The 24500-nt window shown below is 41.6% G+C and overlaps 1 protein-coding gene across 3 annotated transcripts in view; it reads left to right on the forward strand.

Moving 5' to 3' along the window:
• The window catches only part of sgsm2 (small G protein signaling modulator 2), a 98874-nt gene that overhangs the window by 33728 nt on the left and 40646 nt on the right, over nucleotides 1-24500 (forward strand). For all 3 annotated transcript variants that reach the window (XM_034603741.1, XM_034603742.1, XM_034603743.1), the window contains exon 3: nucleotides 11450-11618. In XM_034603741.1, coding sequence (XP_034459632.1) covers nucleotides 11450-11618 — 169 coding nt within the window. The remainder of the gene's footprint in view (nucleotides 1-11449; nucleotides 11619-24500) is intronic.

Genomic DNA, 24500 nt, shown 5'->3' on the forward strand with positions numbered 1-24500 from the left:
CCATTACTGACAATAATCCAGCAATTCATTGACCTTCAGTTATGCTTCAAAGTGTTTATTCTAATTAATGCTGCAAATACCCTTATCTTTCTGATGTTCTCCTTTACACGTGACATCTATTGCACTTCTGTCCGTCCTGGGAGAGGGATCCCTCACATGTGGCTCTCTCTGAGGTTTCTACCTTCTTTTTACCCTGTTAAAAGGGTTTTTTAGTAGTTTTTCCTTGTTGAGGGTTAAGGGCAGAGGATGTCACAATTTGTTAAAGGCCTATGAGACAAATTGTGATTTGTGAATATGGGCTATTCAAATAAAATTTGATTGATTATTTGAATATTTAGTGTTTGTGTTTTATGTTTCTAAAAAATAAGAATCATCTTGCCTCATTGGGTTTGTAGGTTAATGTGAGCGCTGTTTCATCAGTCCTGCTCTAAGAGTATGCAGGCGAAGCCAACCATGACGCCACTGTAATGGAGACTAAACATCAGCCTCTCGAGCTCGGGGACTCTGGGGAAAAGTGAAGGTAAAAGGTCAGGTGTTAAGCAGTGACGTCAGCCCAGGAATGACTGCCGGCTCACTCTCCCAGAGTGTCTCTCATAATACCTGTTAATTCTGCTATGTCTGCTAATTGAGGCCCCAATAAATCCAGTGTTTCAATAGTGAGAAATTAGTTCTAAACACTGGCTAGTAGTATTTGGCTTCGAGATAAGATCAAGTAGATAAAGAAATTAATTTATTCAATCAAAAGATTCACAATCAAACTGGAGAAAGAGAAATAGGTTTGATACAAAAGTGTCTGCTTGTGCATGTTCATACTAACTCAGGAGTAACACAATCATTTCAATGTAATGTTAACACACAGTAGAATCATAAGTTAATTTACATCTTTTTCTCTTCAAGTAGATTTGTTTCATGATGTGTGCACAGAGACACAAGGACAAAGGAGAGAGACACACAGAAGTCAGAGGCTGAGCTGAACAGACACTTCAGAGACGTCTATCTAACAGATAACATCTGTACAGTTATTGTAATTGAAATTTGGGGAGCTGTGAGAGGGAATATTGGCCTTGTACCTTCATTGGTTAAAGCACATATATATCCACAACATGTTGAGATGTCATATCTGTCTCTTATATTTCCTGCCTATATCTTTCACTATCTAAGTGTGTGTGTGTGTGTGTGTGTGTGTGTGCGTGCATGCGTGCTTGCGTGCGTGTGAGATGACTCCAATAGGTATTTAACACATTTCATTTCAAGCGTTCAGCACCAAAAAATTGTTCCTGTGAGTCTTCTGACGGTATGGTTTCACAGCAACAAACTGTTGTTAAAGTCAAAGCTAGTCTTCTCCTGAGGGTCACAGAATGTTTTCAGTTTTTCCCAGTGAGAAAAAGAGATAGGCCTGTTCAGGCCACCAGTCAAAGAGGGCAGGACTTGTCACCCTGCCAACCAAGAAAATAGAGGACAAGTTTGATCTGAGTTTGTCTGTACCATAACTACAGAAAAGCCCATTGCAGGGAGAAGATTGGCCGCATACTGAATGTTGCTTCTGAGTGTTCTGCTTTTATCATTATACACATTATTATACACTTTTATCAATATATGTAATCTTTTCCTTGCTCTATGGCTGTCATACAAGTTCTGCAGTTGGTGCTCGTTGTGAAAAAGCAATGTCAAACAAATATCTAAACTATCATGTAACGGAAGTGGTGATTGGTTGCCAAAATATTGTTGTCATAGAAACAACACCCATATGCACTGCTGTCTCCCCTCCTGGTTTGCTCCTATGCTGTGCAGCCCCATTGAAAGGTATGTAAATGTACCTGCAAATATCACTTCAGAATGGTTGGATGCTGGTGTGGTACAAAGGCCTATTTGAAGTTGTTGTGGCTTTAAGGCAGGTGTTTTCAATGCCAACACAAATGTCTGTCACGGGGAGGTGGTTTATTCTCTTACTCCTACTGTCTATGTGTCAAAGTGTCTGTGAGCAAGACACTAAGCCCCAAATGGTTCCAAATATACTTATTGATGGATTTTGGGGGATATTTGAGTTTAGTTTTTCTGACACTAAAACATGTGTATATTTATCAGCCTGTCCTCAGCCTGCAGTCCCATTTAACTACATTGTGATAATAAACCTCAATGTAAAACTCTCTTTCTTGTTGTAATGTCTCCTTATCTACACATATTGACATATACATGTATGATATGCATGTATATATATATATATATGTGGCTGAGGGGTAGAGCGGTCGTCCTCCAACCTGAAGGTCGGCAGTTCGATCCCCAGTATTCCCCATCTGCGTGTCCTGGGCAAGATGCTGAACCCTGAATTGCCCCTCATAGAAAAGATTGCTGCCCATAGATGCACTGTGGGTTAATGGGTGAATGGCAAACTGTACTGTAAAGTGCTTTGAGTGGTCATCAAGACTAGAAAAGTGCTATAAATACAGACTATTTACCATTCTGTACCCTGACTTGTGGCAGATTCCCACCAGGGAAACAAAGCACTTGCTAATTACATTTTGCATGCTATTAAAAGCTAGTTATCTATCCACCAGTAGCAGTGACAGTCATACACTACCGTTCAAAAGTTTGGGGTCACCCAGACAATTTCGTGTTTTCCATGAAAACTCACACTTTTATTTATCAAATGAGTTGCAAAATGAATAGAAAATATAGTCAAGACATTGACAAGGTTAGAAATAATGATTTTTATTTGAAATATTAATTTTGTTCTTCAAACTTTGCTTTCGTCAAAGAATGCTCCATTTGCAGCAATTACAGCATTGCAGACCTTTGGCATTCTAGCTGTTAATTTGTTGAGGTAATCTGTAGAAATTTCACCCTGAAGCACCTCCCACAAGTTGGATTGGCTTGATGGGCACTTCTTGCGTACCATACGGTCAAGCTGCTCCCACAGCAGCTCAATGGGGTTGAGATCTGGTGACTGCGCTGGCCACTCCATTACAGACAGCATACCAGCTGCCTGCTTCTTCCCTAAATAGTTCTTGCATAATTTGGAGGTGTGCTTTGGGTCATTGTCCTGTTGTAGGAGGAAATTGGCTCCAATCAAGCGCTGTCCACAGGGTATGGCATGGCGTTGCAAAATGGAGTGATAGCCTTCCTTATTTAAAATCCCTTTTACCTTGTACAAATCTCCCACTTTACCAGCACCAAAGCAGCCCCAGACCATCACATTACCTCCACCATGCTTGACAGATGGCGTCAGGCACTCTTCCAGCATCTTTTCACCTGTTCTGCGTCTCACAAATGTTCTTCTGTGTGATCCAAACACCTCAAACTTTGATTCGTCTGTCCATAACACTTTTTTCCAATCTTCCTCTGTCCAATGTCTGTGTTCTTTTGCCCATATCAATCTTTTCTTTTTATTGGCCAGTCTCAGATATGGCTTTTTCTTTGCCACTCTGCCTAGAAGGCCAGCATCCCGGAGTCGCCTCTTCACTGTAGACGTTGACACTGGCGTTTTGCGGGTACCATTTAAAGAAGCTGCCAGTTGAGGACCTGTGAGGCGTCTATTTCTCAAACTAGAGACTCTAATATACTTGTCTTCTTGCTGAGTTGTGCACCGGGGCCTCCCACTTCTCTTTCTACTCTGGTTAGAGCCCATTTGTGCTGTTCTCTGAAGGGAGTAGTACACACCGTTGTAGGAAATTTTCAGTTTCTTCGCAATTTCTCGCATGGAATAGGCTTCATTTCTAAGAACAAGAATAGACTGGCGAGTTTCACATGAAAGTTCTCTTTTTCTGGCCATTTTGAGAGTATAATCGAACCCACAAATGCGATGCTCCAGATACTCAACTAGCTCAAAGGAAGGCCAGTTTTATAGCTTCTCTCACCAGCAAAACAGTTTTCAGCTGTGCTAACATAATTGCACAAGGGTTTTCAAGGGTTTTCTAATCATCCATTAGTCTTCTAAGGCGATTAGCAAACACAATGTACCATTAGAACACTGGAGTGATAGTTGCTGGAAATGGGCCTCAATACACCTATGTAGATATTTCATTAAAAACCAGACGTTTGCACCTAGAATAGTCATTTACCACATTAACAATGTATAGAGTGTATTTCTGATTAATTTAATGTTATCTTCATTGAAAAAAACAGTGCTTTTCTTTGAAAAAATAAGGAAATTTCTAAGTGACCCCAAACTTTTGAACGGTAGTGTACATAAGATTATGAATGTCACTATCCTTTTTCTCTGATGCCACTTATAACATCACAGTTTGTCCCTTGGCTTGTAAATTACAGTTGTACAGTATATAGTACAGTAATCCAAATGATTGCTTTGTTATTGAATGAATGACATTTATGTTTGCTGGTTGATGGGAAAAAAAACATTTAAAAAGGTATATGTTGAGTCAAAGCTTTATTTACATACAGGACAAATATTGTAAAAACACAACTGGCCTAGCCAGTGAAAAACTAATCAGGTGAAGCTTGAAATGTCTCTTTGCCGCCTCTGGGTAATAAGTTCTTTGTGGGACTCTGTCCGAATCTGCCCCAGTGTGTAGACGTCTGTGGTGTGTAGCTGTGAGATTCAGTGTAGCTTCCAGTCTTATTTGAAGTGTGGCACACAGGTCGGTGAGCTCCTGGCTGTGGAAGGATGGATCCATGTCATCTGTCCCGCTTCAATCAGCTGTAAACACAATCAGTACAATTAGCACAGTTCAATGACAATATACACCTACACATGTAACTGAAAAATGATCTAATGAATCTAATCTTACCCTCTTTCTTCTCTGTCGACTCCTGAACTTTTCAATGCTGCTGCAAGAGCTGCAAGGTCCGGTTGGATGTACCGGAAGTTCCTTACTGGCTCATAGTACGTCTTCGTACGTCATAGTACGTCTTACAGGCAGCTGGAAAACAACATGAGTAACATGAATATATTATTAATAAACGGAAATAGCCTCGCTAATTCACCGTTGGAAAATCCACAGTAAAAAAACTCAATTACTAAACAGTTACTTACATACAATGGCGTCATTTTCCACACTGCAAATCCGGACTTGCAGCGAGAGTCTCGGCCAAATGTGCAGTGACTGCCTCGTTGTGGGGGGGGGGGGGGGGGGGGGGGGGGGGGGGGGGGGGGGGGGGGGGGGGGGGGGGGGGGGGGGTGGGGGGGGGGGGGGCTCAGGCTGTGAAAACACAATGATGAAATAGATCAGATAAAGTAAACTTAGACAGTGTATTTTATACAGCACAGCCTGGCTCTTCTTTAATCTTACCCTTGCTCCGGCGATAAAATTTTATTTGTATAGCCCATATTCACAAATCACAATTTGTCTCATAGGGCTTTAACAAGGTGTGACATCCTCTGCCCTTAACCCTCAACAAGAGTAAGGAAAAACTACTAAAAACCCTTTTAACAGGGTAAAAAGAAGGTAGAAACCTCAGAGAGAGCCACATGTGAGGGATCCCTCTCCCAGGACGGACAGAAGTGCAATAGATGTCAAGTGTAATGGAGAACATCAGAAAGATAAGGGTATTAGCAGCATTGATAAGGGTAAACATTTTGAAGTATAACTGAAGGTCAGTGAATTGATGGATTATTGTCAGTAATGGTCGAGTATCTGAGGAGAAATACTTTATATCAAGCAGTCCTGCTGCAATCATAGTCCATGGTTTGCAGCCACCACGATCATGATCCACCATCAAGATCGGATGCCACTATAGTCCACAGTCATTGTCCACTGCCGCCATTAGGATCCACCATCAGCTGCCACCTCGATCGTGGTCCACCACCACTATCAGATGCCAACACGATAAAGGATCTGCCTTTATTATCACGATCAGCCAGCACGATACAGAATCCGCCATACTGGATCCACCATTACGACCTCTGATACGTGATCCACAGATCATAATCCACGATGTGGCCACAGCTGGGGCTGATCAATGATCTGAATGTCTTTAATTTATTATCTTGGGCAGCAGGACTCCATCTGATTGGCCAAATATATTGACTAGCACTTTGGCTATTCAATTTATATGTTATAGACTACAAACCTGAAAGAAACACACAGATATGTTACATGTAAAACAATCCCATTAAAACACTAACAGAAGAAGTGCTATGGTTCAGCATCTTGCCCAAGGACACTTCGGCATGCAGATGGGGAAGACTGGGGATCGAACTGCCGACCTTCAGGTTGGAGGACAACCGCTCTACCCCTCAGCCACAGCTATCATTGGCATTATTTGCCTAAGTCATCAATGAAGTGTTCTCACATAAGTCCATCAGGTTGGCTAATGTCAATTGTAGTCTTATTGTAGCACCAGGCCTTGCTTAGTGTCTTATTAAAGTTCACTCTTTGGTTTCTTTGTTTTTTGCATTTAAACAGTAATAACTGACAAATAAATTGGATGTAGGAAGTCACAAACTGAACAGAGACAACCTGAGGGAGTGCAGGATGAGGTGTACAGATTGTAGACATTACAGTGTGAATCATGCAGCAATACTTTTGAAATGCACTTTGGTAATACAAACTAATTAGTGTGTGTTTGTGTGTGTGAATTGGTAAGCCGGAGAAAGGATCAGGGTCTTCTGAACTGACTCTGACCAGGGGAGAGTCAGTGTAAACTGATTCTTTCTCTCACGCCTTTCTCTGCTCTCTCGCGTGGGAAGGAAGGATTTCAGTAGGAAAGATGAGGGAGGAAGGAAGCAAAGATGGTCAAGGGGTCAGGCAGGTTGCCATGGCGACTAATCTGCATCTGCTTTCGGATGCCATTTGAAATGAACTGTTCTAGCAGCGGCTTTGTACAGAGATGAGTTGAAGCAGGACCAATTTAGCCTGCCTTCTTGAACTTCAGCTATTTGAGACTGAGACAAAAGCTTCTTTCCAGCATCTGGAATTAGACTGCAGTACTCCTAGTTTCATGATACAGTGGATAAAGGAGGGATTGGTGGTCTCAGGGCAGGGCTCAGTAAATGAAATTGTATTTGAAATGACTCAGAATGGAGATAAAGTTGCAGGAGACAAGCAAAGAAAAAAATGAAATAGGATGTAAAATGGAGGAAAAGTAAAGATGATACAATATGTTCAAAAAGTGGGCATTTAGAGATACTTTTCCTGATCCCCAGGATAAAGGCAAGATTTACCAGGGTTAGGGCTGCTGTATATGCTTGGCTAAATCGTTTATAGTCAAAGTCAAATACAATAAGACAAAAAACACATAGAGAGGCTTGACAAAAATATTCTCAGATTCTTTCTTGCTAAAATGACAAAATTATTCACTCTTTAATTTTTCATTTCAACTCTTCCCTTCTTTCACTTTCTGCTGCATATAGATGATATCCTGTTGAATCCAGCTCATCATTCGGCCTTTAATGTCATTCAGACACACACACACACACACACACACACACACAAAGCTGCAGGAAGCAGATACCACTAAATGCTGCTTGACCAACACTGTCGACACTCTTGTTTCTATCCTCGACTCATTTTCACAAATCATAAATGACTAAACATCATTCATACTGTCTTGGCTAGCTATGCATTTCCTTTAACGCAATGCCAGAGAAATATATTATACAGCAGTTTCCCACCCAAAGGCTTTTTCAGCTATCAGCCTTCTATGGCCTTTGATGGCAAAATGTGGTCCTGGAGACACCCACGGTAGCACAGAGGTGGTTCTGAGTACATCAGCAGGTGTTTGTCAACATGATAGTGTTACAACTATCAACTAATGTTACACCGTGTTGTGGTTCAGAAGGTAGAGCCGGTCGTCCACTAACTAGAAGGTCAGTGGTTAAATCCCAACACTCAAAATGCTTTTCAGATTTGCCATTCACCCACTTATTTGTACAGTGCATCTATGTGCAGGACATTCTCTATCACACATCACTCCCTCCCTGCCAACTATTAGGGCAATATGGGGTTCAGTGACTTGCTCAAGTACACTTCGCCATACAAAATGGAGGAGCAAGGATCACACCACTGACCTCCTGTTTAGTTGGTAACTCTGGAAACTCTTTATGTTGTGTTTGACAGAAAACCAAGTTGACACACTGTCTTGTGCAGCTGCAGACATGCGCCGATATCTGCAAGTCACCTTTAACCCTAAGGGTATGGTGGCAGACTTAAACAGTAGAGGTAATAGGTTTACTGGTGAGTGCAGCCTTATCTCAAAGTTCCTGAAAGGTGCTCACAGGCATGCGCCCCATAGGATATTGACCATCCCTTCATGGGATTTAGGTCTTGAGCTGGCTGCCTTACCATACGAGCCCCATAAGCCCCTGGAAGACATTAGATGTTTGTCACTCAAGGTTGTGTTCGTTTTAGCTGTAACATCTGCCAGAAGATTGGAAGAGTTACAGGCTTTGTCGGTACACAAGAACTGCTGTCATTTCTGCCTAAGGTGCTGTCGGATTTTTACCTAAATCCACTGATGGAGTTGTGATCCTGCTGGCTGATCAGGGAGAGGGCCAGGGGGATCAAGGCTCACTCCTATGCCCTGGCAAAGTCCCGGGGGTCTGCACACCAGCCGTCTGTCTGCTTTAAGTCTAAGTGCCTAGGTCAGCCAGTGTCTAAATCTTGGATCCCACACTGGGTTGTGGAAACGATTCAGCAGGCATACAAAGACAGCAGCATGCCTTCACCTGTGTGGTTGAGGGTGCGCTTCACATGGACTTGGCCTTGGGCCTCAGCCTCTCGGATATTTGTGAGTCTGCTTCATGCTAATTTTTTTATTAAATTTGATTTTATTGAAACGATTGATTTCATTATTTGAATGTAGCCCCGGTACCTCTCCTCTCTTCCGCTGGCTTCCTCCAGTGTTTCAACAACCGGTACAATGCAACAACTGTAGTCACTTCAGCCAGTGGTCTTTCTCTCCTCTTTTCCGGAAGAGAATATTCACAGTTGTGTTTAATAAGGGCACTTTGGATCAGACCACCAACCCTCTGGTTAGGGGATGACCCTCTCTACCTCCAGAGCCACAACCGTCCACATACCAACTGCCCCAGTGAGTCATTCCCTGTACATACCTAAGAAATATATAACCATTTGGAGAGATAATTCCTTCACTCAGAGAACCAAGGTTACTGTGTAACAAAACAATGTCTGACCATATTAGAAAATAGTAGTTTAGTTGTTCCCAAAAGACACAGTGGAAGATGAAGTAAAAAGCTGGCCATTATAGAGAAGATATCATTTACAAAATGGGTATAATGGTGCATATCTTTAGACAGTCTCTCTTAAAAGACACTAAGTTGTTCACATGAAAACAATAGTAGCAACTTAAAAAGGAGAACAAGAGCTGAAGTGGGTGTAAACGTAAGATCTTTTGTTTCAGAAAGTTGTAGAAATGTTTGGACGGAACAATTATTCCATGAGGTGGTTATGTATGAAGTATGAAGTCAGCTTAAGAAAGATTTTGAACATTTAGTTTTGCAGCAGAGAAGGTCATTGAGATACAGTACAGTAGTTTCTCATTCATCTTCTCGCTGTGGTTATTCTAAGTAACATGAATTTTAAAACCAGTGCTTTACAAACATGAGGGTAAATTAGTAAAGAGTTATTAGTAAAATATATGGAAATGGTTAGGGGCAGGAACTGCAGGATTAGGCAAGTGTGTTACACGAAAATGAATACATGCGATATCGTGAGAATGTAAGCACTGGGTTGAGCTTTCCCTCTTACCTAAACATTTTTAATTAAAGATTGTATTTCTGCATAATTTTCCTCAAAACCATTATGGCAATTATGCAGATAATGGAAAGGATTCTATGATTTAAAGGAGACACAGATGCCACAGGCTGGTTGAGAGGGAAGGTAGTGGAATGAGAGGAGCTGGGCAATTCTTAGCAAGATTCCTTTGTTTCCACTGAAACAACTGCATGAATGTTTCCTCCAAGACTGTTAAAAACCTCCTCCAAACCTCAAACTTCACAGCTGCTAATCCCAGCTATCCTCTTCTATTGGGGAAGAAGGGAGATTTCTATACAACCAAAACATTATTGGATACCAACAAAACTTCTTTAACCCATTGATCTGCCAGAATGAAGCTTTTCAAGCTAAAACTTTAAGCTTATCAGCAGTTGTTCTACGGCTCCAAGATCCCCAATGAAAGAAAACTAGTACACCCATAAAGCACCACTCACTTTTCCCAGCATCACAGAGAACAATCTTGTTGGTTACTATAATTCACTATAATATCCTACTATATTTACCTCATAGAGGAAAAACACACACTGAAGATTGGTCTTCTTCTAAAGAATTCATTAGGAAATTCTCTGTGGTCGCTGAATTTTATTGAATTTTTATTAAGAGAGTAATTTGTATGAATGCGAAAATTGCATGAATTTTTCAGGAGCCCTTAATTTATAGGTCGGCGCGTTATTAAAACTTTGATCATTGAAACTATCTCAAAGCATACAGCAAACTAAAAATGTTTCAAAGTGTGCTGGAATAATCACGTTACAGTGTTGCTTTTACAATCTGCCCTGAAAAGCTCATTATGGCCAAGCATTAATGCAGCAATTACATAGGGAGGGAGATAGCTAATGGATGGATCGTAGCTAGACTTCTTGCCTCCAATTCTTATGCATTTTCTGACGTCAATGCATTTCTCTGAGCCACTGTGTTTCAGATTTTTCTCTTGTTAGTTTACAACAATGCATTGTTGCACAGACAATTTTCTGTGTACATGACCCAGCTATAAACCTAAGACTGGGAACTCTATTTTGAAACTAATATGGATTTAATTTGTGCCCAAACTTTGTTGGTTTAACAGCACCAGGTGCATGGCTTAGGAGGGTTGTGCTTTGTCTCATAATCAATCATGGGTCTGAGGAAAATGTCAATATATATGTATGCTCTTACTGCTTACCTGGCATTACAATAACATCATGGTTAATGCCCCCTGTGTGGACTGGACACTGTCTTCCACATCATCTTGTTCAACCTTACAGGTTAAAATGAGACTTTTAGTTCTGTTGAATTTACAGCTGTATGAAAATAATTTCTAAGTTTACTTATATTGCTGTACAGAAAGTGGTCTACTTTTGTGACCCACCATTCTCTTGCAGATTTGTATCACTCTTTTCCTGCTGCACAGAGCCATTATGCTGTCAATTCACATATTTTTTTCTCTTGATATTCTTGTGCAGCTATTTTAAACATGCAAATCAAATATTTTATGTATGAAATATAATTGTCTGTTTTTGTCTTTAAACATGAGTCATCAAGTTATAAGTCAGTTTTGCTGTGTGATGATCTTTGCAGCCCCTATGTGCCAATAGAGGGCTTGATGCTTTATCTTGTTCTTATTAGTTTCACACTTTTTTATTGTTAACATGTATAATTCTTCATATGTGCTGCCTTAATCACGTTGATATTTTTCTCCACTCCATCTCTCCATTCATTTTTTTCTCTATCCAGTTTTGTCAGCATTAACTCCCACTACTTATCTCTTCTCTCTCCAGCTGCTATCGAGGCCTGTCTGGGTCACCTGCTCAAGAGACGGGCAGCTGGTTTTCTCCGCAGTGACAAGATTGCTGCCCTCTTCACCAAAGTCGGCAAAGTCTACGACACCGCTGGCGAGGTTTGCCGTAAAGTGCAAGAACAGCTCCAGCAGCATGCTGATCTCACCAGGTTGGTTTCACATGGATCTCCCCAACCCCTCCCTCCTGTTCTGAATTTATTGAAAACAAACCCTATGCGAGAACGAGGAAGAGCTCACTCACTGCTGTTTAAGACCAAGCTTCAGTTTCACGTTTAATTTTCATTTCATCATTTGGACCATACCTGACACTACAATCAGAATCTAATTGGCTAACATTGAATGACAGCTGTCTTAACTAGAGAGGAAGAGACACTCTTCTTTATTACATCCTCTGTTGTCTCTCTTTAATCATGCATCAAATCATCAACTTATCAGCCATACATTTACTGTTATAAAGTTTTTGTATACACTGTAAACCCAGTAAACAGTACTCAAAAAAAGTTAGGCAATCAGTTGTGATGTCACCTTGATGTTGTTGACATGAGCACAGCCTGCATGGCTCTTTGACCGTTTCCTTCTTTCTTGATCAATATAACAGCACTGATGAAATTATTGCTTCAACAGATAACATTGACCATCAATACTGACTTAACATCTACGTAAAAATGGTTATGTTTCACTTTGGTCATCACTTTGGTCTGTCGCCGCAGGGCAAATGTGGTCTGCATCATCTTACCAATGAGAGGTACGTTTCTCTTTGTCTTCTTTACTTCTTCAACAATGACTTGCCTCAAATGTTCAAGACTTGAGGGATCTTCTCCTTGGGGAAAGTTGTGCAGAACGTTAACTTCTGCCCACTTGGGCCTTTTGATGTTAGAGTGTGAAGGTTCATTGTCAGGGTTTCTTCGGCTTCTTTTTCCAGCATTTACAGTGACCTCTTGACAGCCAACCTTTCTCATCTTGGTCCTGTAATTGCCAATTTTAAACTTGATGCTGTTTTTCCAGCCATTCCATCCAGTGTCAGATCCTGCTTCCTTTAAACAGGGATGTTTGGCCACAAGAGCTTCAGCTGCCATAGCTAACTCTTTATCACTTGGGTAAGCCTTAAAACCATATATAGCAGAAGCAAGTTTCTCCAAAATATCATGCTTTTGGTCCCTTGACAACTGAAGAGGTCTTCCATTCTTCTCAAATACAGTATTCCCTTCTCTAAGCATCAGCTCAACATCAAATGCAAATGTGGGAATCAGAAAAGGACTTGAAGGCCATCTGCTTAGGCATTCTGGGGATGACACATCTAAGAGTGTTTCAGTTGATGCAACAGAACTGGAATTGTGTGAAAGTGAAATATGTAAAACAGCTATTTGTGGCAAATCGTCAATGTCAACTAGGGAAGTAAGTTTTCCATCAAAGTCTAGATCTTCGTATTGTAAGCTGAAGTCATGGTGCAATTCTAGTTGGTCTTCCAAAATGTTGATTAGTGCGTCAACAGAGCTTGGCCGAGAGCTGAGTTTTAATTTTCTAACTCCGTCTGCCTCAATGACATGGAGGATCATGTTTTGTGTAGCTTCAGCTGCCATTGCACTAATCAATGATGAGACATTTGAGGGGTTAAAAGATTGCGCTTACAAATTACAGACTATGCACTGATTAATGCACACATTTTTGTATTTTAAAAAAGGCATTATTCATAGAGAATTACTTACCATTGAGTAGTCTCAATTCTGTCTCACTTTTATGAACCTCTGTGGAATCAACAGCCGTGAGCCATCTATCTTGTATGCAGAGAGTGGGACTGAATCATTAAAGTCAGATTGCTGGTGGATGGACATGCTTGTCTGTGTGGCTGACAGCTCATTGGACCAAAGGTGTTCTACACAGCAGGAGTCAAAATCACAACAGAGAAAAGAAACATTGTGACTCACAAGGTAGATCTGTGCTAGTTTGCAAAATGTATACAGTCCCCCACTTACTCCAACTGACAGAAACATTACAGTGATATAGTCGATGCCATCAATGGTCACCTTCGATGTATGGTAGACAGTGTCATTAGCAGTTAGTCCTCTAATGCAGGGGTTCCCAAACTTTTCAGCCCGCGACCCCCAAAATAACGGTGCCAGAGACTGCCGACCCCAAACGACACTGAAGGTGGGATATAATGTTGCACACAGCCATGCACAGCCTTACTGCCATGAAATTATTTTATAGTAATTTGAGAAATAGAATACAACCAGAATACAGGGAATCTCCCTGTTTAAACAGCAGGGCTGAGTGAACATACAATTATAAACGCAGGTGATGTCTGTGTTCGTCTGTGTGCTTCTGTATGCATAACATGCAGCAGAAACCTTATTGCTGCCATGTGCAAAAACTTGAGGGTTATTTATTTTAGCCTACACATTACTTACATTTCTTAAACTCACCTAATGAGATGGGTGGGCAATATGCATGGAGCAGAGCAAGTCCATTCTGGGCTTTATTTTGCAGACAGCCATTCGGAGATCCTCCTCCACGTTTAGCCGCGATCTGTATTTATTTTTTATGTATGTCAGTGCTGAGAAAGTCTTTTCGCACAAGTAAGTAGAGCCAAAGGGTATCAGTAGATACATAGCGGCCTTGGATAGCTGTGGTTATTCCCTCTCGACCAAAATCAGAAACTCCGCCAGCGTCTTGGTGTTAAAGGCTGCCTGTAAGGTTCGGTCACTTGACAGTTCAACCAATGCGTCCTCCAGGTCGGATGTCAGATGATATGCCCTCGTAACAGTGAATGGTGATCTTATCCAGTCATATTGCTCTGGAGCAGTTTCCTCATGAAAATACTGTTCCAGGAGGGACTGAGGGTGCGTTGTGATAGACTTCTTCACTGTATTGACACTTTCCTCGATGAATTCATCCAGCTCAGAAAACATATCGAGCCTACCCATTTTCACTCACGCTGACCAGCGCTTGAGTTTCCTCTTGAATGCGCAGATTTTATCATTCATTGACAAGATGCTTGTTTTTTCACCTTGCAGTGCCCGATTAAGTCCGTTGAGTTTTTCAAATATGCAAGACAAATACGCCAGCCTTGTTAACCAGGCAGGGTCAGCTCATACAGGCTGCTCAGAACATTTCCCCGCGAGAGCCATCGAACTTCGGTTTGGAACAGCAGGCCCTCATGCTCTGATCCCAGTTCGTTAGACAGAGAGGCAAAGGTTAATCAATCAATCAAATTTTATTTGTATAGCCCATAAATCTCAAATCACAATTTGTCTCATAGGGCTTTAACAAGGTGTGACATCCTCTGCCCTTAACCCTCAACAAGAGTAAGGAAAAACTACTAAAAAACCCTTTTAACAGGGAAAAAAGAAGGTAGAAACCTCAGAGAGAGCCAGATGTGAGGGATCCCTCTCCCAGGACGGACAGAAGTGCAATGGATGTCAAGTGTAAAGGAGAACATCAGCAAGATAAAGGTTTTAGCAGCATTGATTAGAATAAACATTTTGAAGTATAACTGAAGGTCAATGAATTGATGGATTATTGTCAGTAATGGTCGAGTATCTGAGGAGAAATACTTTATATCAAGCAGTCCTGCTGCAATCATAGTCTATGGTCAGCAGCCACCGCGATCATGATCCACCATCAAGATCGGATGCCACTATAGTCCACAGTCATTGTCCACTGCCGCCATCAGGATCCACCATCAGCTGCCACCTCGATCGTGGTCCACCACCACTATCAGATGCTCAACACGATACAGGATCCACCATTATTATCACGATCAGCCAGCACGATACAGAATACGCCATACTGGATCCACCATTACGATCACGATCTCTGATACGCGATCCACCATCATAATCCACGATGTGGCCACAGCCGCGGCCCTGGATCTGCGGACGATAAGGCAAAGGGACTCCGGGGAAGAAGTCAAGTCAGTAACATGTATTGATGAGATATTAATTTCTTTGATGTGATAAGGAGGGAGAAGAGGAAGGAGAAGCTGGAAGAGAAGCTCCATGTGTCATGTGTCCCCCAACATTCTAGACCTATAGCAGCATAACTAAGAGACAGGTCTAAGACAAGCCTGGACCAGCTCTAACTATAAGCTTTATCGTAAAGGAAGGTTTTAAGCATACTCTTAAAATGTACAGATGGTGTCTGCCTCCCGAACTGAAAGTGGGTAGATATTCCACATGAGAGAACCTGATAGCTGAAAGCTCTGGCTCCTACTCTACTTTTAGAGACTTTAGGGTTGACAAGTAAGCCTGAATTCTGGGAGCGCAGGTGCTCTAGGTGCAGTGGTTGCTCAACCTTTTTTCAATGATGTACCCCCTGTGAAATATGTTTTCAGCCAAGTACCCCCTAACAAGCGCAAAGTATTTTTGGTTGAAAAAAAGATGTAATACACAGCGCTGTGCCATCAGTGTCTGATTTATTAAACACTTATATTTGATTGAATATTTATTAAATAACAATTTTTAAAGGATGTTGAATGGATGCTAATTTAAATATATTTAAAAAAAAATCTCACGTACCCCCTGGAGTACCTTCACGTACCCCCATTTGAGAACCACTGCTGTAGTGGGTTGATAAGGTACTATCAGCTCTTTGAGGTATAATGGTGCCATATTATTAAGGGCCTTGAAGGTGAGGAGGAGAATTTTAAATTCTATTCTAGATTTAACCGGAAGCCAGTGTAGCGAAGCTAATACAGGAGAAATGTGGTCTCTTTTCTTGGTTCTTGTCAGGACACGTGCTGCAGCATTTTGGACAAGCTGCAGAGTCTTTAACGACTTACTGCTGGAGCCTGATAATAAGAAATTACAATAATCAAGTCTGGATGTAACAAAGGCGTGGATTAGTTTTCCTGCATCTTTTTGAGAAAGGACATGTCAGATTTTTGAGATGTTACGCAAGTGGAAGAAGGCGGTCCTAGAAATTAGTTTTAAGTGAGAATTAAAGGACAAATCAGGATCGAAGATCACTCCTAAGTTCCTGACTATTTCATTGGAAGCAAGGGCAATGTCGCCTAGCGCAGCTATATCATTAGATAATGTATCTCTAAGGTGTTTAGGGCCAAGTATTAGAACCTCTGTTTTATCTGAGTTTAATAAGAGAAAATTGCGGGTCATCCAGGTTTTTAACTCCTTGAGACATGCTTGGAGTTTAGTTAATTGATTACATTGTTCAGGTTTTATTGACAAGTATAACTGGGTGTCATCCGCATAGCAGTGGAAATTTACTGAGTGTCTCCTGATAATGTTTCCTAGTGGAAGCATATATAATGAGAATAAAATTGGACCGAGCACAGAGCCCTGTGGAACACCGTGGTTAACTTTGGTGCGCACAGATGACTCATCATTAATTTGCACGAATTGGAATCGATCTGAAAAATATGATTTAAACCAGTTTAGGGCGGTTCCTTTAATGCTAATTAACTGTTCTAGTCTCTGTAATAAAATTTGATGGTCAATAGTGTCGATTGCTGCACTAAGATCTAACAGAACGAGGACAGACACAAACCCCTGATCTGAAGCTATTAGGTCATTAGTGACTTTTGCCAAGGCTGTCTCTGTGCTGTGATTAGCTCTAAACCCCGACTGAAAGTCTTCATATACATTACTTTCCTGGAGAAACTCGCACAGCTGATTGGCTACAACTTTTTCAAGGATTTTAGACAGGAAGGGGAGGTTGGATATCGTTCTGTAGTTGGCTAAAACCTCCGGGTCTAGGGTGGGTTTTTTGAGAAGGGGTTTGATTACAGCTAGTTTAAAGGACTGTGGTACATATCCTGATGATAATGACAGAATGTCACTGTGAATGCGATATCTTAGGAACGCCTTGAGGGAATCCTTTCACATTTGGCACACTAACTTCGACTTGGATTGGTGTTTGCTCGAGTGGTCAAAAGTCACAGTGACTTGAATTTGGATCCTTTTTTACAAGAAAATGTATAAAATCAGACTTGGAATTGAATCAAATGTAACACAAACTTTAGTTTTTTTTTTTATTATTACAAACAGTGCAGCATCTTAAAACATCCACATGCTGTCTAACTTAAAATTGTAACTCCATAGAAACAGATGTTCTCAACATAGTAAATATATTACTTTTATCTGGCAAGAGAATCCAAATTAGTTGGTTCAACACATGAAGTGGCAGTAGGTAAATTTAATCTGACAGTTGATGGATTAATTATGCATTCAATAGCAAATAGTCCAATATAGCGATGTGTCAATTTCTTTGATTCAGTTTTCAGAGGGATATTTTTAGACGAAAGACAAACTTTCTGGTTTGAATGTAGAGGCAGGGATCCTGCGCCAGAACAAAGCAGGGCAGAGCGGGTGTCCTTCCAGGCTTTGCGACAACGACTGAGGAGCATTTGGACTGAGGGAAGTTCACTTTTCTGAGAGGGAAATAAAGGTGGTTGATAAACTCAACTAGCTTCAAAGGGTGTCAAACCTGTAGCAGCACTGGTCAGAGAGTTGTGTTCGTATTCGATCCAAGGGGGCTGGGGACTCCAGGATGATGGGTTAGTGGATATCACACAGGGTAGTGCAGGCTCCAACTCCTGATTTGTTCATTCCGTCTGACTGTTGGTCTGAGGATGGAAACCAGATGACAAACTTACAGTTGCTCCCATGGCTTGACAGAAAGCTTTCCAGACCTGAGATATGAATTGTGGACCCTGATCCGAGACGATATCCATGGGAATGCTATGGAGACGGAATACGTAATTTACTCGATGGTTCGTGGGCTGTGGGTACTTTAGGGAGAGCCACAAAATGAAATGCTTTTGAGAAACGGTCCACAATGGTGAGAATGGCAGTGCTACCTTGAGATGGAGGTAAACCAGTCACAAAGTCAAGGGCTATGTAGGACCAGGGACAAATTGGCACAGGGAGAGTTCGCAGCAGACCAGAAGGGAGATGATGAGAAGAGGCCACCAGGAATGACACTTGAGCAGGGACAAGGTAGATTCCAGGATGACAAGCGAAATGAGAGGTATGGACCCACTGAAAAACCTAGGAACGAGCCGAATCAGGGACAAACAGACGATTAGGAGGTCCATTACCTGGGTCAGGTTGAGTCTGCTGCCCCTCTCTCACCAGAGATGTAATCTCCCAGGAAACAGCAGCCACAACACATGTAGCTAGGAGAATGGTTTCTGGATTGGAGGGAAATTCTTCAGCAAAATGCTGACGGGAGAGAGCATCAGGTTTGACATTTCTAGAACCTAGACGATAAGTGAGTGAAAAGTTAAACTGACCAAGAAACAGTGCCCAACGTGGCTGCCTGAATATATGCTAAACTCTGATCAGTCCAGACAATGAATGGCTGCTCAGCTCCCTCCAGCCAGTCCCATTACTCCTCTAGAGCAAGTTTAACTGCGAGCAGCTCCCTATTCCCAACATTGTAACTACGTTTTGCTGGAGAGAGTAGAAGGGAGAAAAAGGCACAGGGGTCAAGTTTTTGGTCTGAACGCTGGGAAAGAACTGCCCCTACACTAGTCTCTGATGCATCCACCTCCACAATAAATTGATGTGATGGTTGAACCAAAATGGGGGCGATCGTGAAAAGAATCTTTAGCTGGGAAAAAGCTATGTCTGCCTCAGGGTACCAGGAGAATGGAATGGAAGTGGAGGTGAGTTGGGTTACAGGTACTGCTACTTTACTGTAGTATCTGATTAAGCGGTGGTAGACATTATCAAAGCACAAAAATCTCTGAATCTGTTCCTGGGAGGTTGGTCTTGGCCACTCTGCTACTGCTCTAACCTGCCCGCTGTCAATGATGTAACCCAGGAAACTTACAGTACTGGCGTGGAAGTCATATTTCTCTGCCTTCACATAGAGCTTGTTCTCCAGGAGCCTCTGGACCTGACAGACATGGAAGACGTGATCAGACATGTTCTTAGAAAAAATGAGTTTGTCATCCAGGTACACAAAAATAAAGTGGTTGAGAAAGTCTTTCAACACTTCATTCACCAGGGCTTGGAAAACTGCAGGAGCATTCGTGAGACCAAAAGGCATTACCAGATATTCAAAGTGTAAAGACTGTCTTCCATTCGTCTCCTTCTCTTATACAAACTAGATGGTATGCATTCCGGAGGTCTAGTTTCGTGATTACTATAGAATTGTGGAGGGGCTCAAAGACAGAGATGATTACTGGCAAAGGGTACTTGTTTTTCACAGTGATATTATTCAAACCGTGAAAATCAATACAGGGATGCAGAGACTGGTCTTTCTTAGAAACAAAGAAAAACTCAGCTGCAACAGAGGGGAGAGAATTAACCCTGCAGCCAACCCTTAGTATACTTTTCCATGGCCTCTCTCTCAGGCCAGGAACGATTGTAAAGTCTACTGGGGGGGTAGGGGTGCACCAGGGAGGAGATCTATTGCAAAATCATAAGGGTGATGAGGTGGCAGGGAGAGCGCCGAATCCTTCCTTAATACCTCGGGGGGAGAGCTGATTAGCTTGCATTGGATCTTGGACTGGGATGGGGGCGCAAAGGCAGTTTGGCTCACCAATATCCCCTGGTGCTCAGAGGGAAAAGGCGACTCTAACCGAACTACATAGGCTCCACTTTAGAGTTGGCAGGGGGATGAGACACAGCATGGGCTCCTGAGCTGCCACTCTAAAGAGTGTGGGTGTGGAACGAGAATTAGGTGAATGACCATACATCTCTCTGCGTCGTTCACGCAGGTGGTTATCTAACCTGATAGCTAGGTTAATACTGTAGTGGTGAACAATATTGCAGATGGACATTTTGACTAAATATGGAAAAAAGTCAAAAAATTAAATAAAATCGAAATGCTGTATTATCTTCAATTATATTTATTTACTTTAAATAGTTGAATGAGGAACAAACTAAAAAAAGACTTCAGCCTACGCTTCCAAGTATCATCCTTAGTCTCACCAAAAAACCACTACCATGTCCAGCAAAACAAAAAAGTACACTATCAAGAAAACTCCCAAGTACAGTAGTAATCTAAGTAAGTAGTTATTGGAAGACCCCAAAATTTGATTCAGATTTTCAGCAGGTCTTAATATTGAGGTGACTCCCATACTTAACACAGTCCTTGTACAGTATCATTTATTTTTTTAACCCAGATTTAAAGGCTCAGTGTGTAGAATGTAATGAGATCTAGTGGTGAAGTTGCACATTACAGCTGAACACCCCTCACCTCACCCTCCCCTTCCAAACATGAAAGAGAACCTGTGGTAGCCTTCAGTTGTCATAAAAACTCAAAAGGTTTTTAGTTTGTCCAGGTGGACTACTGTAAAAAAACATGCCGTCCGTAGAGAAGACCCCCTCCTGATGTAAATTTAAAGTATTTAAATATAAAGGGCCATTCTAGGGTAAATATAGCAACAATCACACAGTGAAAACATCACTAGGATTATTTTATATTAAATTTCTACACTTTGACCTAAACCTTACACACTGAACCTCTAAGCTTTTATGTACATAGATTTATGTATATAAAAGCAGACACACTTTCTGGTCAGTTGAGTTTTTACTGAAGCTGAGCAATTTGTGTACACTTTGTGATAACCCTCAGGCCCATGTGTATGTATTGTTGCATGTACGTGTGTACACACAGAGTATTATAAATTGCTTTATTTGCAGGCACTTAGGTACTAGCCAAGCTGTTTCCAAGCTCATTAATTGTCCATTAGCCTGAGCCATGTGGCTCAGGCTAATGGAGAGAGGTTTAGAAATGAAGAGGGGAAAGCTTTGAGCAACAAAAACACGCTCACACACACTGACACACATCTACACAATGTCTGTATAAATGAGGCGCAAACAAAAAAAAACACAGACAGAATTTGAGTGAGATGTAAGTGCAACATGACTTCGTTATATGATGTAGAGCATCTGAGTTAAACGTCTTTGGGTGGACTGGGTGCTCAGGTCTCTGTCTTCATATCAGCCCCCATCTCTGGTTCATCTGTCACGTCTCATTGGCCTTTATTTCCACTGATGGACTGCACACAGCATTAAAGCCTATTATTGTCTATCTATTTGGTTTGCACAAGTCACACCTCTCTCACCAGAATGCATCTATGCACACACAAGCACACACACACACAAACATGCTCACAAAGCTATGCCCCACCCCACCGTGTCTTACTCCCTCAGGGCTCCATCTCTCTTTTACTCTGGCTGCCATGGCAACACAGTTTGTGCCACTGACAGTAATAAAGGCAGAGAGCATGATGGGAAACAACAGACAGAGAGAAAGAGAGAATGTGACCAGATATCAGTTACAGTGGTTAAGTAGATGGTAATAACAGCATGGGGCTAGAATTGGGTTTGGACACCACTCCCTTCAGTTGTCCCTACCAATATATTTAGCCATCTTTAATAATACTGCCATCTTAAAGGTCCAGTGTGTAAGATTTAGGTGATAGGGATCTATTGGCAGTAATCGAATATAAAATATTCTCGTGATGTTTTCACTAGTGTGTGATCATCTAAATTGTACGAATTGTTCTTTTCTTTACCCTAGAATGAACCCTTTACATTTAAATACTTTATATTTATATTGGAGCGGGTCCCGATATAGCATAGGAGAGATAAGCTTGAACTTGTTCAACTGATTTGTTTGTGTCAACTTTTTCTGAAAATCTTGCTAGCAGCAGCTTAAGCAAAACGGACACACAGATGAGTCAGGTCTGTTATCACAGACTGGTGAGCTCTTATTTCACAGACGGGTGAGCTCCGATGTCACAGATAGAAGAGCTCTGTTGTCAAAGACTTGTGAGCTCTGATGTAGAAAGACTTCTCAAATGTTCAGCAGCAGAATTGAAAAAAATACCCCTTCAGTCAGGAACACTTTGTCATGATTTACCCATTTATTGCACAAACGGGAATAAGGTTATGCTTGGATAATTGATGGCTCCATTCCTTGGATGTTCCCTGGACTAGCCAAGCAGCATGGTTAGATAAAACAGGGAACATGTGTAGAACCCCCTGGTAGGCGTAGCAGGCAAGATACATTTGTTCAAGATGAATATCGTTGACCACAACCATGTTTGGACTCAGTGCTAAAAGGTGGAGGCTGGGGTGGTGTAGGAAAGTTGCCGGCAGCAGGGGAGGTCGTATATAAAGGGACCGCTTTGGTGTGAGAATCAGCTGGGATTGGTGGGTGACTGACGAGCACCCATAAACCTATCAGTAGCTGACAGCTTCTGACAGCTGAGAACATGACTCTGTGTCCTGCATGAACTAACGCAATGCTTCATTTCAGTCAGGAACACGTTTGTCATGATTTACCCAATTATTGCACAAATGGGAATACAGTTATTCAGCGCTGAAGGCTCCATTCTTTGGATGTTCCCTGGACTAGCCAAGCTGCATGCTAAGATAAAACAGGGAACATGTGCACAACCCCCCCAAAACAATAGAAACCTAATGCCAAGGTAGAATAACAATATCTATATGTAGTGTGGTGGAAATCTTGGTCAACGAACGAGGTTCTGCGACAAGTTGTCTTTGTAAATTTATTTGTAAAAAGCGTTCAGCAGAAGGGATCACACAGGCAAGGTGGAGGTTGCAAGTGAGATGAAATGTGAAGTGACTGTGCTCATATTTAAGTGTTTCTGTGTGGGTTACCTCCTGACCCAAAAACACGCAGAGGGGGATGTGTGAATGTATTGTTCTGTGTCTGGAACTTATCGTCTGATAAGGTGTGACTGATAGACTGCATCCTAAATGTGTTGGAGAGGAAATAGTATCATGTCTGGTTAGGGTGTTGTGTCAGTCAGCTGAGTTCTTCAAACAAAGGACAAACACAGTTAAACCAGAGTAGAGCAAAAGGTCACATGATAAGGTTATATCAGGATCAACTTCTGCAAGACATGAATAGACAATGGGCTCACATGCTAGACAGTGGGTGCACCATAAAGTTTATGTTGAGCTGTACCCTAGATTGAAATGTATGCTGTAAGCATAAACTCAGAAGTTATTAAGTAAATGTCCATTACAGTAGCAGCAAGCATGCTGCAGACCTCTCAATTATTGAACAATGAATGCAAGCATGCATCCTGCGAGAGGTCATACTGCTGTTGTGAGAGATATCTATATGTAGCAGCAAGCATGCTGCAGACCTGAAATTGTTGACTAAGTTATGCAAGCATGAATCCTGCGAAAGGGCATACTACTATTATGTGACATGAGTAAGTGTCGCATCAAGAATGCTGCAGACCTCTAAAATTATAGATTAAGGAATGTAGGTATGCATTCTGCGAGAGACCGTGCTACTGTTATGTGAATTATCTATGTGTAGCAGGGAGCAAGCTGCTGACTTCTAAAGTTATGACTAAAGAATGCAGGCATGCGTTCTGCGAGACGTCATACTACAATTATTAGTGCCCAAGCACCGACAGTGCTTTCTTCCGTTTAGAAAAGAAGTGCCTTTTTGAGGGCCTTATCATACTCAAAAACTCACTAAATTGTGCAGTCATGTTAAAATTTACATATTTAATGTGGTAGGGAACATGCATAAAAAATGGCTCGATAGCGCCCCCTACAAATTTTCAATGAGGGTTTTCCTACTCCTTTACTTTCACCTAGAGTGAAGAAAATTGGTACACGTGTATCATACCCAGACGCATAAAAAAGCCTCTTGTCACTTTTTGCCACACCCAACACGAAATCAGCCATTTTGGATTGAAAATTAAATTTGGCTTGATTTTTAGCATTTTGACACCTGCTACGAAATCATACTCCTCCTAGTGCTTTCATCAGATCAACTTCAAATTCAGTGAGTGTAAAAATTGTTAAAAGTTTGAGTTTTTGTTAACATAGGGTGATCGTGACGAGGTTGTTGTATCTCGGACATACATGGTCCAATCGACTCCAATCTGGACATGTATGACAGGAGTCCTGGCCTGATGACAGCTACAGAGAAATCATGACTTAAAATCACAGCACCTGAACAGCTTCATGTGTCAAAAATAACTCAGGGTCATAGCGCCACCTACTGATCAGCGTGAAAATTACGTTTTTTTTAACTCCACTGTGCATTGTCCAATCGGCAAT

This window comes from Hippoglossus hippoglossus, chromosome 13 (genome assembly GCF_009819705.1).
Source record: "Hippoglossus hippoglossus isolate fHipHip1 chromosome 13, fHipHip1.pri, whole genome shotgun sequence".
NCBI classification, from domain to species: domain Eukaryota; kingdom Metazoa; phylum Chordata; class Actinopteri; order Pleuronectiformes; family Pleuronectidae; genus Hippoglossus; species Hippoglossus hippoglossus.